The 20,587-nt window shown below is 34.1% G+C and overlaps 1 protein-coding gene across 1 annotated transcript in view; it reads right to left on the minus strand.

Moving 5' to 3' along the window:
• Gsk3b (glycogen synthase kinase 3 beta) overlaps positions 1-20,587 on the minus strand; it is a 160,987-nt gene that overhangs the window by 73,086 nt on the left and 67,314 nt on the right. The window contains exon 3 of the mRNA XM_026393932.2: positions 1,042-1,125. Within this exon, the coding sequence (XP_026249717.1) occupies positions 1,042-1,125 (84 nt within the window). The remainder of the gene's footprint in view (positions 1-1,041; positions 1,126-20,587) is intronic.

A 20,587-nucleotide genomic window follows, 5' to 3' on the forward strand; every position in this document is an offset into this window, starting at 1 on the left:
CATAGGTCTTCTTCTATATCATTGGGTTTGTCATGGGAAAAGAAAAAGAATTTCCAAGAAAATCTAAGTAAAGTTTAATGGAAAATGATTAATCTACAAACAGTTAAGTAAATTAATATTGGATTAGAAATCAAGAGACATTATGGATCTAAGAACATTACAGATTATATGCATAAAATCTTAAGTCCAAAATATCAAGTGAATTTATTCAAGTCATATTTATTTTGCCCCTCAAAACAACCACCACCACCACCAAAAAAAATCCCTGATTTCCATGTTACTTGCCAGGTCCCCCATCCAAAACCAGTAAAGAAAAAAATTTAAGGAAATATTAAAACTGGGGAAAAGGATGGGCAGAAAGAAAAAGACCAAGGTACAACAGTAGAAACTGGTTTTCTTTGCTTTCTTCTCCACTGCCATAAGTTATTACATCTTCTGAGGAGAAAGACCAACGGAGGACCAAGGAAGACGAACATTCACAGCTCAAAGTCTTAACTATCCTTTACTTTCACAAAACTAAGTGTGATCAGAAATAGTGACAATTTATAATAAGCTCTGTAATATAATACTATATCTTTTTTCTCTGATCAAAGACCAATTAAACTTGCTTTCTAAAGTTTAACCCTCATTCTATTCCTATCAGAGTCCTCCCACTTCCTCTCTTCACCTCGCATCAACTTCCACTTAGCAAAATGACAATTTTCCTCCTTATAATAAACAGATGAAATGAGGATTCCATAAAAAACATAGAAGTATCAAGAAAAAAAATAACCTTCTAGAACTAAAGATAGCTGTTTTTTTTTTAAAAAGGAGAAAATTCTCAAAAAATCATTCCCTTTATATTCTTATTAGCATGTTCCTGCTATAACTAATGATATTCAATGACCATTTCTTATGCTCAAAATCACTGGGGCCTATGCTTTGAATGCTTTCATTCAATTAGCGAAACTATTTTGTTAGGGTAAAGGTATGGGAAGTATTATTTTTAGAAGAATACCAAGTTTATCACAATATTGAATACATACTATCCGTCACACCTACCTTCTCACCACTTGAGTAGAAGAAATAACGCAATCGGACTATGTTACAGTGATCTAGCTTTCTCATGATCTGGAGTTCTCGATTCTGAAAAGAAAACACATGAAAATAATTTTTAAAGGACAACAATTATACATCATAATCACCAAGATGCTCCTGAAATAACATTAAACACCCTAAACAGCAAGCTATGTATGTGCTATTAAAAAATACAGTCTGTACACCAGAACTTAACTGCAAACTATTACTAGTCCATGAACTATTTGTTACTGCTCAGCAATAAGATACAGAATTGAGAATGTTTAAAATCTTTTATAGCAATTTGGCAGACTAAATTTTTATCTATGATTCTGATAATAAGAATTGAGGCCTGTATTCTATATTTTTAAAACTTTTACTTTTCTAGCAATTCATTTGTACTATATTTTGCAAAACTATCAGTCTGGTGAATTGGAAATTATAGAAACTGGTACTTTACCACATGTACCTTGAGAAGCACCAGTTTAGGATTTGTAAGAAATATTGAAATAAGCTGCTGTTACTTATGTAAATTTTTTTGCAACTATAATAAAAAAATAAATAAAACTTTTCAAAAAAAAATTAAGCAGGGATCAAAGGAGACTCTTACAATCCTATTGTTTTCTGAGTTACAGTGAAAAAAAAAACTAGGAGTTAACTCCATGAAAGGGGCTCAGGTGCTAAGTTTTTAAAAAAGACATACAGAGTCCTGGCAGATTTATAGACCACACAAACTTTCTTTGGGAAAGTTCAAAGTTATGCTCACATTGCCTGAAAATAAAATATTAAATAATATGATTTCTTAATATCTTATTCTACTGTAATAAGTTAAGTAGATTATTAACAAAGAATATACATTCCAACAATATTCTAATGGCTGTTAAAAATACCAAAATGCCAACTACATGGCCAGAAAAATAACACTTTTTTTTTAGTTATTATAGTAATTCAGAAAGTTAAAAAAAAAAAAGAGAGGTATATGCCTGGGAATCTGGAAAGGAAATAGAATTACTGTCACATAAGAGGCCAAGAAAGAGGAAGGTGAGGATGGTTAGGGACCAATAAGCCAAAAAAGCAGAACTACCTTCAGCAGACTGGGCTCCAGTCTTTAGAAGACAGGAGCAGAAATAAGTGAATATGTTTTAAATAATCTTGAGAATTGGGTTTATACATGTAGTAACATTTAAAATTCTTAAAACACATCTATCTGTCATTCCATTACTTGTGACAAATGCATAACTGAAGCAATAAACATATAGTAAGGAGATATAGCTGTCCCTTAGTATTCATAGGGAATTGATTACAGTGAATATACACAGATGGATGGGGGAGAGTGTACCAAACTTTGTAGATGCTCAAGTTGTTTGTATAAAATAGAACAATACTTACATATAACCTACACACATTTTTGTACACTTTAAATCATCTCTAGATTGCATGATACTTAATACAATATAAATGCTAAGTAAACATATGTTGTAGTGTAGTGTTTAGAGAACAAAGACAAGAAAAAAAATCTGTGTATGTTCACTATAAATTCTGCCAATATTTTCAATCTGCAGTTGGTTGAATCAATGTATGTATAACCCACAGATACATAGTATCAAACTGGATAGAAATAGCAAATAAGCATACAAAAGATGCTCAATATCATTTTCCATCAGGAAACTCCAAGTTAGAACAATGAGATTGTACTACACACCTATTAAAATGTTGTTAATGTCCAAAAGCACAAAGGCTAATGAAAATATGGAGCAACATAAACACTCTTCATTGCTAATGGGAATAAGAATTTCCACAGCTACTTTGGAAGACAATTTAACAGTTGCTTACATAAATACATATACTCTTACCATAAAATACAGCAATTGTGCTACTTGGATATTTACCCAAATGTGATGAAAACTTAGGTCAACAACAAAAACTTGCACAGAAATCTTTTAAAAAGCTTCATTGATGATTACGAACATTTGGAAGTAACTTATATGATCTTCAAGAGGTAAACAGATAAATAAACTATGATATATCCAAATAATGAAATATTACTTAACACTAAAAAAATGGGCTATCATTCCATGAAAAGTTATACAGGTACATTAAATGCATATTGCTAAGCAATAAAAGTCAATTTGAAGAATCTGAAAAGTATATACAGTATGATTCTAACAATGACCATCTATAAAAGTCAAAACTGTAGCAGTAAAAAGATCAATGATAATTAGGGATTTTGAGGGAAGGCAAGATGAATAGGTAGAGCTCAGGAGATTTTCAGTTCATTGAAACTATTTTGTAATCTACTGTAACAGTAGATAAATGTCACGATGCATTTACAAAAAAAAAAAAAAAGAAAAAAACCACAGACTGTACCCTGCAAAGTAAATACTTGTGCAAACTCTAGACTTCAATTAGAACTATGTCAATATTGTTTTAGTGAATGTTAAAAATGTACTATACTAAGGATAGACAATAATAATAAGGGAAACAAGGTCAACAGTAAATGTAGCTTTTGTGAATTTTCTGTACTTTCAACTCATTTTTCTGTCAAACTAAAACTTCCCCCAAAAAAGCCCAAGAATATTTTAATTTGAAAATAAAAAATTTTAATAGGCAATGGGTTTTAATAGACATTAATCCCAAGAAGGAGTACAAATGGCTAATAAACACATTTAAAAATGTTCAACATAATTAGCATCAGAAAATGCAAATCAAGATGACAATGAGACATCCCTTTCACATCCACTAAGATAGGTTTAAACAAAAAGTAGATTATAATCATCCAACAACAACTAGAAAATAAATATTTTAAAAAGGATAATAATAAGTGTTTCCAAGGCTAGGGTTGTGGCTCAGTGGCAAAGCACTTTCCTAGCATGTGTGAGGCACTCAGTTTGATTCTCAGCACCACATATAAATAAATTAATAAACAAAATAAAGGTCCATTGACAATTTAAGAAAATAGTTTTTAAAAATAAGTGTTTCCAAAGATATAGAGAAAGTACAGTGATCATACCCTGCTATGGAATTGTAAAACAGTACAGCTTTGGAAAAGAGATAAAAATTTCAAGATGTCAATCACAGAATCACCATAGGACCCAGAAATTCTACCCCTAGAAATAAACCCAGGACAAATGAAAACAACTGTCCCTACAAAAATCTGTACACAAGTATTCATAGCATCATCTTTATAAAAGCCCCAAAACATAAACATTCCTAATATTCAGTAGCTGATAGAGAGATAAACAAAACATACCATATCCATGAATTGAAATATTATTTAACCAGGAATAAGAACGACATACTGAGACATGATAAAATAGGTATTAACCTAAAAAACATTACTGTAAGACATAGAAACCGCACATGAAAAATAATATATTGTATGATTTCCTTCATATGAAAAGTCCAGAATGGGCAAGTCCATACCTACCAACAAATATTAAGTGAATTTGTGATTTCCAGAACATAGTGGGAAAAAAAGGATGGGTACTGATGAAAAAAAAGGATGGGTATAGGGTTTCTTTTTGAGGTGAGGAAACTATTCTGGAATTCCACAGTAGGTGACAGTTTTACAACTCTGTAACTCAAACTAATTAATTATAAACGTTAAAAAGGTAATTTTACAGTATATGAATTGTATCTGGGTAAAACTGTTATAAAAATATATCAAGGCAGCTGAACACCAACAACAAATACAAAGTTTTAGAGAATCTAATAAAAAAGCAACCTTTGGGAGGGAAACAGGGAGGCAAAGGAGAAACAATGGTGAATGATACTGGCCAACTGTTTTAGCCAGCTTTTTCTCTGATACGAGCAGACCAGAACAATTATATAAAAAATTCTATAAAAGAACCAATCAGAACAATTATAGAGGAGGAAAAGTTTATTTGGAGGCTCCAGGTTTCAGAGGTCTTGGTCCATAGACAGCCTGCTCCATCCTTGAGGCTCAAGGTGAGGCTGAACATCAAAGCAATAGAATGTGGTACGTGGTACCAGGAAGCGGCTCACATGAGGATCAGAAGGGAGGGAGGGAGGGAGAGAGGGAGAGAAGGGGAGGGAGGGAGAGAGAGAGAGAGAGAGAGAGAGAGAGAGAGAGAGAGAGAGAGAGAGAGAGACTGACTCACTTGCCAGGTACAAAATATATACCCCAAAGGGACATCCCCAATGACCTACCTCCTCTAACCACACTCTATCAGCCTTCAGTTTCCACTCAGTTAATCCCCTCATAATTCAACCATTTCTCCTCTAATCCTTCTTGCATTATATTAAACACAAGCTTTGGGGGGACACCTAATATCTAGACTTTTTGGGGGGCCAAAAAGCTCATACTCATCTTACAATGGAAAATACATTTAATCCATTTCCAAGAGTCACCACAGTCTCAATAGATCCAAAACTGCCCAAAAGTTCAAGTCCAATGTTTCTCTGAGACTCAAGGCAATCTTGCAGTGTGAGCTCCTGGAAAAATCAAAAGCAATTTAAAGTGTTCAATATGTAAAGGTCTACGGTAAACACAGGGCATAGAAAGAAGGGATGGGACCAAAGCAAAAATGAAATCCAGCTGGGCAAACAAGTCCTGTAAGTTTTGTGTCCAGTGTCTAGAGCACATGACATTGTGATGTTTTCTCCAAATGACATGTATATTTCCTCCCCTGTGGCCTTGCTGGTTGTAGCTCAAATGCCCTTTCTGTTGGTTTGTCTCTGCTCAATTTCTGAAACTTTCCTAGGACAATGTCCCATATTACTGTCATTTCTTGATTTTTGGGATCTCTATTGCAGCTTGGGCTTCCTCCTCACATCTCCAGGCTTTGTACTCTCAGGGCCTGTCCACAGGACTCTGACCCTGGGGAACATTTCCTAGCCTCTCAGGCCTTCCTTTGAAATTTTGGTGAAGGTCTCATGACCCCCTAACTCCAGCATCCTTCAATCCTGTACAACCAGAACCACACGGTTGATGCCAAGATCTACTTGAGCAGTAGCCAAGGCTTGAGGGATCCTGGCTGCAGGAGCCTTTGCATGCCTAGCTGGCTGAACACATTGTGTAAGGGTGCCCCAGTGGTCTCAAATTTTTAGTTTTACTACCTTGTGCCTGAGAAGAGTATAGTTTTGCCAGCTCGTGAGATGTCCTCAAGCCATCTTTCTTATTGTCTCTGGGTAAGGTCTTTAGCATTTCTTTAGTGGTAGTATTGTCTTTAACAATTGCAACTTCCTTTACCCAAGTTTTACCCCCACATTTCAAGTCAAGTTTTTCAAATCTTTCTGCTTGGCTCTCTGCTTGGTAATCATCATATGAGCTGCTTTCCTCCACCACACTCTTCCACCATGATGTTCTTCTGCCTCACCTTGAGCCACGAAGAATGGAGCTGGTCTTCCATGGACTTGAGATCTCTGAATCCATGAGCTCCAAATAAACGTATCCTCCCCTACAATTGTTCTGGTCAGATCTTTTAGTTACAGCAGTGAAAAAGCTGACTAAAACATCAACTTTAATTGTTTGCATGTATGAATATGTAATAGAGTCCATTATAATACACAAATAAAAAAGTGGGGGAGGCAAGGCAACTCTTTAACTCCTGATATTAAATAGTGCTTCTGAACGTACCACAGATTTACAGGAACATGGAACAACATAAACACCAAATAACGATAAAGACAAAAAATGGTGAGAAAACTTGAAAAGCATATTATACATTTAATCAGGTTTTATTTCTCTTTGTCTCAAGCCGTTTAAGCCAGTGAAAACAAAGAGCACATTTGGGACCACAAGCATCATATCTCCAATTTTTCCCCTCTGGAATAGTGAAGGCAATAAAATTAAATATAAGTTAAACTGAAATATCAACAGAATCCTTCCAAACCAGCCACTATAAAGTCCCTGAAAATTCAATTAAGTTTATTTTTAATATATATACATGTGTGTGTAAAACATTTTTACTTATCACCCTACCTAGTCACTTTCTAAAGTATGAAAGTACCATAAAGTCTGTACCTCCCATGATTCTTGCATAGGCAGAATTAACATTGTCAAAATGACCATACTATCATAAGCACTATACATATTCAATGCAATTCCTACTAAAATTCCATTGATGTTCTTTATAGAAATAGCAAACCTTAGCAAGCAATACAAAGCAGGAGGCATCACGATACCCGGCCTTAAATTATACTACAGAGCTACAGTAACAAAAACAGCATGGTATTGGCAGCAAAACAAACATGAAAACTAATGGAACAGAAGACAGAGACAAACCCACATGAATATAGTTATCTCATTCTAGACAAAGGTACCAAAAACATACATTGGAGAAAAGATAGCCTCTTCAACAAATAGTGCTGGGAAAACAGGAAATCCATATACAGCAGAATAAAATTTAACCTCTATCTCTCACCCTGTACAAAAATCAACTCAATGGATCAAAAACCCAGGTGTTAGACCAGAAACACTGTACATAATAAGAAAATGCAGGCCTCACACTCCAACAAGACTCAAATAAGACTCAACAAGACTCTAACAGTGCAAGAAATAAAATTTTAAAAATCAGTAAATGGGATGAGATCAAACTAAAGAGCTTCACAGCAAAAGAAGCAAGCATGAAGACAGAGTCTACAGAATGGAAAAAAACTTTTGCCACCTTCAACTCAGATAAGACATTAATTTCTAGGATACACAAAGAACTCAAGAAAACTCAACACCAAAAACTAAACAACCCAATGTACATACATGAAAATGCCTAAGTAAACACCACCATTGGGTACACCCACAAGAATGGTATCCTAATTAGAATAAGATATACTCCATGTTTGTATAATTTTATCCAAATGAATTCTATTGTCATGTATAAGAAACCAATTTTAAAAAAGTGATCCAGGCTAAGATACTTCAGAATCATAATTTTGTCTTATATTTGTTTTTAACAGCCTTTGTATAAAGCCAACTTTTGAATATCCTGAATTATTCTTCTCTAATATCTCTGCAATGAGTAATTAATGGAATAGATATAAATAACTTTTAAAATTATGTGGAACGGTGTTAATATATGCCAGAATTCACTCACTACCATATTGTATCTAAGTTTACCTGGGCAAGTTATCTAATTATTCTGGAGGTCACTTCTCTCATCTAACGTGTGGGATTAGCATCCTTACCTTACGTATAATTTTGTGAGGATTAGATCACGCTATAGATGTAATGCCTAATACAGTGCCTGGAATATAGTATGTATTTAATAAATAATAATTATTATATGGAATATTTTTGAAAAGTCTGTATTCTTAAGAAACTTGTGGTGACTATGAAAATTTGCCTCTCATATTCCCCACTGCAAAGACCAATGGTGGTAGCTACTAAGCTCTCAAGCCCATTCTCTTGCTGGGGTAAATTAAAGCTTCCTATGAGGTATTCCCAGCCAATGACTGAGCATGGCAGGCATACTCAGTGGAAGTTCTTTTCCTGGGAGATGTTGTACTCCTCTGAGAGGACAACTTGGGTTTGAGGATTCCCATCAGCTTTGTTATTATTTTCTTGGAGTTATACTACAGTGTAAGACTTCTCCTATTCAATCTGCTGGTCTTCTTCCCTTTTATTTCTAGCTGGATTTTAGCTTTCATTTGATAACTGTAAGTCTCCATGAGCCAAACAACACTGCTACATAAGACATAAAGATATTATAACTATTTCTGTCAAGTTCTGTCACTTTTATCAGTAAACAGACTTTACACAAGTGACCTAAATTGCCATTATAAATATAAATAATTTGGTGCCTGAAAATAGGTTTACCAAATTTAAGAAATAAAATAAAGAAGGAAGGGGGACAATTCCAAGTGAATAACAGAAGGAGTTTTAAAATGCTCTCATAATCTTTTGCTTCATTAGATTCACACAGCATGCAAGGGTTAAAAAAAAAAAGAAGGGAGGAGACACAATAAAATTTGCTGAGGATTTGTGTGTGTGTGTACGTGTGCCAAGTATTGAGCCAGAGCTTTGCTGTAGTACTAACAGCCCCATTTTCCAGATGATGAAACAGTCTCATTAAGTTAATGGATATGTTCAAGCTTTCAAAACTATTGAAGGACAAAGGTTGTCTTCTTTTATGCTGTTTCAGATTTTATTTAGAAACTAATCATATCTTTAAGGATCAAAATAAGACATTAGCTCTCTTTACTCTTCAAAGTAGTGTATACTAAAAGCAGGACTACCCTTTGCTCACAATAAAATGGTGACACTTCACATCAACTGCCCCTGCCCTTCATCCCAACCTCAGTGCAAATGTAACTAAGCCACAGACCAGATACTTAAGACTTAGTTCAAATAAGAACTGAAATTAATAGTTAATGAAGCTAAGATCATTTACTAATTAAAAATACCACTTACTGATTTTCAAATTGGAAGTCACTTCCAACAACCCTAAGTAGTTCTGGGGGTTGATTAATCTTCTCTGTTTTAATATTAAAGGTCAATTACATTAATTAGGTACCTACCTGAGCTTTACCCCTACAACACAAGCATTTCTTATCATAAACATTTCCAAATCACCCAAATGAGGTCTATTTTAATTACATAATCTGTCACAGTATGATGGGGTACAGAGAGTAGGGGAGGCACTCAAATCATTAGGTCAAACATTCCTGAAACAAAGTTTATTGTACTAGAAATTATTTTAAAAGCATAACATTTCTCATATGGTTTATGTGACTACTGACACAGGGATAATCATTCTTGGCTTTCTTTTTTTCCACTCATAACCTTTCTTCTCCTTATCTTTTTACCAAAAAAAAAACCTGCCTCTCAATGCCACTAGGAGGTTCCACCGGTTGGTTTAGTTAACTGGGCAAAAAGACCCTGTTCCAACCATTCTCTGGAAACTACTAATTATAATGAAATTCTAAGCAGCAGCTATGTAAGTTTCAGATGTTAAACCTTAAGTTTTCAGAGAAATTCCTATTATACTGTGATAATGAATGAAATTGGTCAACATATCATATTTTATATTTTGGCTACACTATTTGAAGAGTTAACAGTAAGGGAGGAGAACAAAGAAAACTTAAATTCTAACAAGAATGGGTGAGACAATGGAAAACTGAGCTTTGAATAAGGTAGTTTGCCTCTTTTTAACATGTATGTTAAAAAAATAGCAAAAGTATGTAATAGCAATAAAACAACTAAATACTTAAGAAATAAAGTTAACAAGAAATGTCAAAAGCCTATGTAAGTAAAATATGTCAACTCTTTCTTTTTACAAACTTACTGAAATCTTAATTAAAAATACCAACAAACTTCTTTATGGAGTAAGACAAATTGATACCAAAGTTCATACAGAATAAAAATCAAAAATAGGTAGGAAAATACGAAAGAAAAAGCTAAAAGGGCAGATTAATCCTACCAAGTGTTAAAATATTATGAAGCCTCTATAATTAAATTAATATAGTAGCTTCACAGGATTATGCAAATACCCTGGTGGGGCAGAATTGAAGGTCCAATAACAGACCCAGATGGAAATTTAGCATATAATAACAGGAACAGCTCAAAACACTGGAACAAAGATACACTTTCTAATAAATGTACTCTGCTGGTTAATTATTTAGAGAAGATAAAATTAAATCAGTAACTCATACCATGCATAGAAATAAAACTCCAAATGGATCAAGAATATAAATGTGAAAAATGTAGTTTAAAAAAAAAAGGATGAATTTCTCATTAACCTGAGCATAGAGGAAATGCTTTCTAATCATAACATAAAAGCAAATAAGATTAAAGAATAATAAATTCAATAGTATAGGAGGAAAAAAGAAGGAACTGTCACCTAGCCAAAAATAAAAAAAAAACACAACACACAAAAGTTCATTATTTCAGAATAATGAACTCATGGGATGGATGTGATAAAACCAAAAAGCCACTTTAAAAGTAGGCAAGAGAGAGGAGACGGAGAATTCACATGCACTCACAAAAAACAAATAAAATGGATCTTGAACAGATGGAAAAAACTGCTCAATTGCAATCAAAATAAGAAGATTGTAACTTAAAACTATAAGGTACCATCTCATCTGTCAGATTAGCAACTAGCTAAAACTGAAAATGTAAAGGTACTTCTGTAGGCAAAGTGATATAGTCATATATTACTGAAGAGAATGTAAAGTAGTTTCGAGTCAACAGTCCCATTTCTATTGCTTTACTCTGACTTATCTGTAATACAAAAGTACATTACACAATATTATTCACAGCAATCCTCTTTTAGATCACAATATACTATTAGCAACTTAAACATCAACAGATAGAATGGTTGACTCAATTATCCAGTTGTGAAAAGAATGACAAAAAATCTCTTAATAATATACAATGTTTGCCAGCAAATACAGTTAAAAGAAAAAAATGAAATATAAAAGAGCATCTCAACTGTGCTACCTTTTGTGTAAGAAACCAAGAAAATTATACATATATGCTCATTTGTGTGAAAGAAACTCAGAAAAAGTAAATCAGGCATGAGTATAAAACAGAACATAAGAAACAGCAGAAATGATACGTCTACAGTCCTGACTTTTGGAAATTTGGAAATATGTTAGTGATTCACAGAGCAAAAACATAAATAATTTTTGAAAATAAAAAAATGATGGTAAAATACTGAGAGATACATACAGAAAAGGATAGACCAACCTACTCTAAAGGAATGACTTAGGTTGGGGATGTGGCTCAAGTGGTAGCGTGCTCGCCTGGCATGCGTGAGGCACTGGGTTCGATCCTCAGCACCACATAAAAATAAAATAAAGATATTGTGTCCACCTAAAAAAACTAAAAAGCAAATATTTTTTTAAAAAGGAATGACTTAACTATGCTAAAGAACAAAAACTTGTTTTTGAAAAGCAAGAAAAAGAAAAACTAACCTAAATATTTTCTGAACAGTATACATGAGTCATATACCGTTTAGGCCAAAAGAAAAAAAACAAACAAACAAAAACTGAACTCTTAATAGTCCAGGGGTATGAGTTAGTAGTTCTAATTTGTGAATTCTAGGACTGAGCAAACAACTAAACATACTGTGGATAACAAGTTTCAGGTGAATATGCTGTGCTCCATTCCATCCTGAGATAGGTTGGTCCTGGAGAAATGCAAGACATGAGTATGTCTGACTACTGGGGTTTGGAAGAACAGAGCTCAGCCTCCTTGAGCACAATAGAGGACATCCAGCCTCAACAGAATCGCCATTTTTTTCCCATTACATATAATCTTGACTTCCATCAGGTATGGCAGTTTTTGCAGAATTCTTTCCTATGGGCACTATATTTTGCTTTGTAACTAATAAGTATTCTGTAGGGAAACACTTTTTAGACTATGTAAATGAATACCCATATTTCATCAAAAATTTCCAACTAGTTTTAGTATGCATTGTTTTTGAGTCTTCTTTGAATCAGTTATTAAAATATATGCTGGCAAATGGCATTTTTAGAACTAAATGGTATTATAAATAAAGAGGGAGGTTAGAGTAAACTATAATGTTGCTCTGAAATTTCAAGTATGAACTTTAAAAAAAGAAATACAAAAAAAGATATGTATATATACATATACACATGCATATGTGTATACATGAAAGCACACCCACACACATCTATTTTAACTAGTTCTACTAGCTAAGAGGACCTTGACCCAGTTTGAAGGAGCTTTCACTGGCCAAATTTGAGGCAAGTTAATTATCAAAATAAGTGATTAAAGTTTAAAATTTAATAAAAGTCAATGAATCCATACCATATGTACAAATAAGAGGAAAAATAAGAGGAGAAGGAAAAAGGTCTTCTATCCTTGTAGTAGAATCTCAAATAAATATTTTTTTTAAGAGAGAGAGACAGAGAGAATTTTTTAATATTTATTTTTTAGTTCTCAGCAGACACAACATCTTTGTTTGTATGTGGTGCTGCGGATCGAACCCCGGCCGCATGCATGCCAGGCGAGTACGCCTTGAGCCACATCCCCAGCCCTCAAATAAATAATTTGAAAAATACTATTTGCCAGCATATATTTTAATGATGGATTCAAAGAAGATTCAAAAACAATGCATACTAAAACTAGTTGGAAAATTTTGAAGAAAAATAGGTATCCATTTACATAGTCAAGTGTTTCCCTGCATGAAGCTAGGGCAGGTGCTTCAGCACTCTCAGCTTTGACCTCTGTTGGTCTTTGTTATTTCAGCTATCATGATGAAGGCATCTGCAAAGCTGTTGCCATGCCTGGGAACTTGGACCTTTCTGAGTTGAAACCTTAAGAATTGCTTCTTTGCCTCTTTGCCTCTGCTCTGTCATGCCATTCAGCTTACAATAAGGAGAAAACAACAAGTAAGTCCACTTATGGACAAACCTTCTCCTAATAACAGGGTTATTTTAGAATTTAATCATTAAGGAAAAGGTTTGAGAGCAGGTGTCTCCAAGAAATGATGAGACTCAGTTTTGGATTCTGGTAAATTAATAGGGTTGTCTCCAAGCTCATGAGATAGTGTAACTAAACTTTACAAGTGAGCTCTTGTCTTTTAACTTATCAAACTCTTCAAGAAGAGAATTGAGTTTAACTATTGTCAATATATGATCACACTTCTACCTTTGTCTTAGAAATAATGGACAAAGGAAAAAATGTTAATTTATAGGTAAAAACTTCATAAAATATTAAGGTTTAATTTGTTGTATATAGCTAAGGAGGAACGCTTGGAGATATTTTGAATTAAAATTTAAAAAAGCTGGGTCTGGGGTTGTGACCCAGGAGTAGAGTGCTCGCCTAGCACGGATGAGGCCCTGGGTTCCATCCTCAGCACCACATACATATAAAATGAAGATATTGTGTCCACCTAAAAAACTAAAAAATAAATATTAAAAAAAAATTAAAGAAGCTATAGTTAGAGAAAAGATCTTTCCTGTAGATGAAACAAAATATTACAAATTCCAAACAGACTTGATCCTCACTTGTGTTTTACTTGTCCTAAAATACTCTGTCCAGAAATACAAAACTATAATTAATAAATTATTTTCCCACTGTGGAAACTGTTAATGACATTAGACAAACCCCAAAACTGGCCTAAGTTGATCTTTTTGTTTAGAAAAATATTCAAGACTTTATTTTTTAAAAACTTCTAAACTTCTGATAACAACTCTAGAGACCTACCTAGAAAACAACAATCTAGTAAATTAACAAATGGCACATGTAAATTTTAATAAAGTATCCATTTCTAAACACTTAAGGTGAAGGACAGGAAGAAACCACCAAAGTAGCTCTTTGAGTCCCAGCCCTGGGAAGATGCCACAGCTAGGAGGTGCACAAAGTCTACCTTCATGACTGACCTAAAGGTTTCTCTTTGTGCACACTTCATTTTACAAAATTCAGTGTCCCTAAAACCCAAAGGTACAAGCAATTCCACATGGGGGTGAGGGTGGGGGAACAAACCCTGGAAGCTTTTTGTTCAGTGGGTTATAGAGACTGATATTACATGTTTAGAGAATAAAACTTATAGGAGGTGCTGGGGTTGTGGTTCAGTGGTAGAGCGCTCACCTCGAACATTCGAGACCCTGGGTTCGATCCTCAGCACCATATACAAAAATAAACAAATGAAATAAAGGTGTTGTGTCCAACTACAACTAAAAAATAAATACAAAAAAAAACTTATAGGAGACTTCAGCAGTATTTTCAATGTGGAGTCTGATGAAAATCTGTAATAACTTTGGGCTTTTAAAGGCCTCATCACATCTACACTCAATGCATTCAATTCCTGTTTCTTTTAACTCAAAATAATTGATGTCAAAGAAATGGTAGCGCTTTGCTCACCTCGTGATGCTACCACAAAATGCTCTGTTCCCTAAGATGCTCTAGAGCTTGGTATTAACACTATGGGGTTGAGAGGAAAGGAGCTTTTGTCATCATTTTCCCAAAGGTTCTCATATTTCTCTGTAGAAACCCTGAATCGCCAAAGGCAGTTGAGTTGATACATTCAAAGTTAGGATAAAATTCCAGAAATAGCAAGAGTGTCCTTCCTATTGGGGGAAGAAATGGAGGCCTTCCCAGATACCTTGGTCCCTTCCAGGTGTTCTAACAAACTACCTTACACTGGGTAATTTATTAACAATCGAACTCAGCTTCCCACTCCTCTGGAGACTGGCAAGTCCAAGGTCAAAGCATCTTGTTGCTGTATCCTCACAGGATGGGAGGAGAAGAAAGGTTGAAGGGACCTTGCATATGCTGGAGAAACAATCTTAAGGTAAATATCCCATCGCTGGGGTTGGAGACTCATGGCCCAACCCTCCTCAAGGCCCACCTCTCAATACTGTTACACTGATGTGTCACCAGGAATTTTGGAGAGACATACACAATCAAACCACAGCATCTGATAAACATGAACTCAAGTAGTCTGTCTCCACTAGATGTGCCCTCTGTGAGGGGAGTCCTTCTGATTGAACTGAAGGACATTAGATTTGGAACTCAGATCTCTATGAAAACAGAAAGATCTTCGGTAAACAAAGTTCATTACATACCCAAAAGCTAGTATTACTTTTGCTTTCTACTGTATATAATAGAATAATGCAGAAAAAAATCATTTTTTTAATTCTATGGTACTGAACAAGTTATGTGTACACATGTAACATTGTGACATCAGTATCTGAATAAGTAGGGATGGAGAGGCACAGCAGCAGCATTCTCTATACTACTGAAGTTACCTGCTATAGATTTGCATCAGAATGGCATTCCTTTCTCACATTAAATGGGAACCACAAAGAAATATCTATAGGACATAACCAAAAGGAGAGGTAAGGGACTTAATATTCTTCACTAAAAAAAAAAAAAAAAAAAAAAAAAAAAAAAAAAAAATCAACCAAATAGGAGAGGTAATTACATCATAATAATGATATTTCCGGAAGGGGGAAAAAAGGCCTTATTCCTAGGTGTGCAATTATAGCCTATACATATGTTCTGGGGGAAATAATTTAATCCATAATACTCTCTAGTCATATCTTTCTTAGAGTTTTTATCAGTGGGTGTTGAATTTTGTCATATGATTTTTCTATATCAATCCATACAATCACTATGACTTCCTTGGCTTGCAAATAAAAAACTTCAGGCCCTGAAGACAGAACTTTAGGCCTTAAAGACCGGGTATATAAACTTGAACATTCAGAATGTGGGACAACATCAAGAGAACAATCCTGAGTCTAGTTGGCATAAAAGAGAACAAAGAGATATAGGCTAAAGGCATTAAGAACATTTTCACTGAAATAATAAACAGAAAACTTTCCCCATATCAGATAGACATCCACATGGAGGAAGGATGTAGGCCCTCACACTGACAAGATTGCAACAGAATCTCTCTCCAAGACACATCATAATCAAAACGCCTAACCTAGAAAATAAGGAAAGAATAGTAAAAATTCTGAAAGAAAAATATCAGATCACATTTAGAGGCAAGCTAGTAAGACTCACTTCATACTTCTCAACTCAGACACTAAAACCGAGGAGGGCCTGGAATGAGATAGTCCAAGCTCTAAAAAAAAAATAATTGCTGGCCATGATGGCTATACCCAACAAAGCTCTCTTTCACATTCAGTAGGGAAGTCAAAGCTTTCCATGACAAGATAAACTAAAAGAATTCATGACCAGCAACTAGCACTACAAAGAATATTCAAAGATAAACTGCACATAGGAGAACAGAAAACAAATCCCAAAGCTCTCAAATAGATGAAGAGGAATAAAAATATAATCAACTAAATGAGATTCAAGACAATATAATAATAAAAAATGCCAGGATACCATAATACATATCCATAATAACACTGAATATAAATGGTCTCACTTCCCCAATTAAAAGACAGAGATTAGCATAATGGATCAAAAAACAAGATCTAACTATATGCTGTTTCCAAGAGACTTATAGTTAAAGATACTCACAGGCTGAAGGTAAAAGAATAGAAAGAAATAGTTTATGCAAATGGAGTCCAAAAACAAACAGAAGTAGCTATTCTCATAGCTGACAAAGCAAATTAAGCAAAAATTTATCAGAATTAACAAAGGCCACTACATCCTGGTAAAGGGAACAACAGCAAATATATATTCCACAGATGTCAGTATACCCAATTACATTTTTAAAGCAAAATATTCCATGATATTAAATCTCAGACACCAATACAATAATACTGGGTGATTTCAACATACCCTTATCATTAATAGACAGGCCATCAAAACATAAAATAATATTATAAATCAAACTGACCTAAAAAACATCTACGTTATATTTCACCCCAAACCAGCTGCATTTACCCTCTTCTCAGCAGCTCATAGAACCTTTTCAAAACTGACCACATTCTAGGTCAAAATGTAAGTCTTAGCAAATATTTAAAAAAAAAAAAAAAACTGATATAGTACCATGCATCCTATCAGATCATAATGGAATAAAAATAGAAATAAACAGCAAGAAACATAATAGAAACTACATAAACACATGGAGATTGAACAATGCTCTTTTAAATAAAGACTGGATCATAGAAGAAATCAAGAAATTCTTAGAAACAAACAATGACAGAAATACAACATACAAAAATCTCTGGGACAGTATGAAAGCAATTCTAAGGGGAAAATTTATAACACTCAGTGCCTACACTAAAAAAAAGTATAGAGTGATTCCCCAAAACATAAAATAAGCTTATGCTCCACCTCGAGGCCTTAGAGAAGGAATAGCAAACTAATTCCAAAATCAGTATAAGACAGAAATAATAATGATCAAAGTCAAAATTAATGAAAGAGAATAAAAATTACAATACACAGGGATCAAAACCAAAAAGGATTGGTTCTGTGAAAAGATAAATGAGACTGATAAACCCTCAGCCCAAAATAAGCAAAAGAAAGAAAACTCAAATCAACAAAATTAGAGATGAAAAAGGAGAAGTCACCACAGAGATTTCTTTAGATGATCATTAAGGAACTAATTTGAAAATCTGTACTCCAATAAATTGGAAAACCTTGATGTTGACAAAATTTCTAAACACATATGACTTGCCCAAATTGAACCAAGAAGACAGAGAAAATCTTAACACACCAATAACAAGTAATGAAATTGAAACAGGAATTAAAATCTTTTCCCCAAAAAATGGACCAGATGGATTCTTAGTCAGGTTCTGCCAGATCTTTTAAGAAGCACTAAGTCTTTCTCAAATTATTTCACGAATGAGAAAGGCAGAATACACTCCCAAATTTATTCTATGAAGTCAGTGTAACCCTGATACCAAAACCAAAGGCACATCAAGGAAAGAAAACTACAGACCAATATCCCTGATAAACATAGGGATACATCCCTGATGTAAAGATCATTAATAGAAGGTTAATAAACTGCATTCAAAAATCACATAAAGGAGGATGAATGGGGTTGGGGTTAGGGTTGTGGCTCAGTGGCACAGTGCTTGCCTACCATGTGTGAGGCACTGGATTCAATTCTTGGCACCATATACAAATAAATAAAGATCCATTGATAGCTTAAAAAAAAAAAAAGAGGACAATACACCATTATTAAATGGATTTCATCCAAAGGATTCAAGGTTGGTTCAACATATGCAAACCAACAAATGTAATTACCACTTCACAGAATTAAGGATAAGAATTATATGATCACCTGAATAGGCCTTTGATACACTTCAATACCCATTCATGTTAAAAACACCAGAGAAACTAAGGGTTAAAGAATCTTACTTCAATATTATAATGGCTATACAAAGAAAACAACGTAACTGAAAGCAATTCCTCTAAAATCAGGAACAAGACAAGGATCTCTACTCTCGCACTACTTTTATTCAATATAATTCTCAAAACTCTAGCCAGAGCAATCAAGAAAGAGAAGGAAGAAAAAGGAATACAAATAGGAAAAGAAGAAGTCAAACCGTCTATTTGCTGATGACATGATCCTCTGATTAGAAAACCCAAACAACTCCATCAGAAGACTTCTAGAGTGGATAAGTGAATTTGGCAAAGTAGCAGTATACAAGGTCAACACTCATAAATCAGTAGCTTTCCTATACTCCAAAAGTGATTCAGCTGAACAATGAAAACAATCCCATTCACAATAACCTTTAAAAAAACAAAACCCTAGGATTGGGGTTGTAGCTCAGTGGCAGAGTGCTTGCCTTGCATATCTGAGGCACTGGGTTTGATTCTCAGCACCACATAAAAAATAAAGAGAATAAAGGTATTGTGTCATGTGCAACTAAAGAAATAAAAATTTAACACACACACACACACACACACAAAAAAAAAAAAAAATCCTTGGAAATTAATCTAACCAAGGAGGTAAAATATTTCTACACTGAAAATTATAGAATACTAAAGAAAGAAACTGAAGAAGACCTTAGATGATAGAAAGACCTCTCATGCTCTTGGATAGGCAGAACTAATATTCTCAGAATGGCCATATTACCCAAAGTAATATGGAATGAAAGTAAAAATCAATAGCAATCCCCATCAAAATACCAATTACATGCCTCATAGAACTAGGAAAAATAGGGTCCTAAATACATTTGGAAGAATAAAAGACTTGGAATAGCATATGCAGAAAGTACCCATCAAAAATATTTAAAGGAGCACAAGAAAGATCAGTAGAGGAGAAAATGGAGGAGGAGAGGGAAAGACAAAGTTAATAGGGATTGAAATCAAATTCCTTGCATGTATGATTTTTGTCAAAATGAATCCAACCATTATGTATAACTAGAATGCTTTCGTAAAAGACAAGAATTGTATTCTAATAAAGCACACATATACATTTTTTGATATGAGGAAAAATTCCCAATAGCTAAAGAATAAGGTAACCATTAGAGGACAAGATAAAGTCAATATCTATCTTTATTTATGGAGAGGTAGGGAGGTGTGATTTAATATTATGAAAGGAACAGGAATGCTGTGTGGGAATCTGATGCTCTGATACAGAATAGTTTAATGCTGTGTGTGAGAGAGAAGGGGGAAGAAATTTAATTCAGTGATAAAATGTAGTAAGGCTCTGGAATCAGACTATATGGAAACACTGTCCTGAAAACATGGATTTAGGTTTCTTTTTTTAATATATATATTTTTAGAAGTAGCTGGACACAATACCTTTATTTTATTTATTTATTTTTATGTGGTGCTGAGGATTGAACCCAGAGCCTCACATGTGCTAGACAAGCGCTGTACTGCTGAGCCACAATCCCCGCCGTGTATTTAGGTTTCTTTACCCAAATAATAACAGTACAAACTCACAGTACTAATGATAAGTTTTAAGTAAAAATACTTATGGAAAACAAAAAATATATATAATAAAAATTTGCATATATTTATTACCATCATTAATACTATTCCAAAAAAATAATCTGAATGTGTGGGAATCCAGGAGACAGACATAATAAATATGGAAACACTGTCATGAAAACATGGAAGTTCTTCATTTGTGGAGGATAAGAGCTAAAAGAATTTACAATAACAAGATTCACTTGGCTGGATAGAATTATCTGGAAAATTTTATAGAATAATAATCTGACCTGTGTCTTTATATATGCACAGCTT

This window comes from Urocitellus parryii, chromosome 2, assembly GCF_045843805.1.
Source record: "Urocitellus parryii isolate mUroPar1 chromosome 2, mUroPar1.hap1, whole genome shotgun sequence".
In the NCBI taxonomy this organism is placed as follows: Eukaryota; Metazoa; Chordata; class Mammalia; order Rodentia; family Sciuridae; genus Urocitellus; species Urocitellus parryii.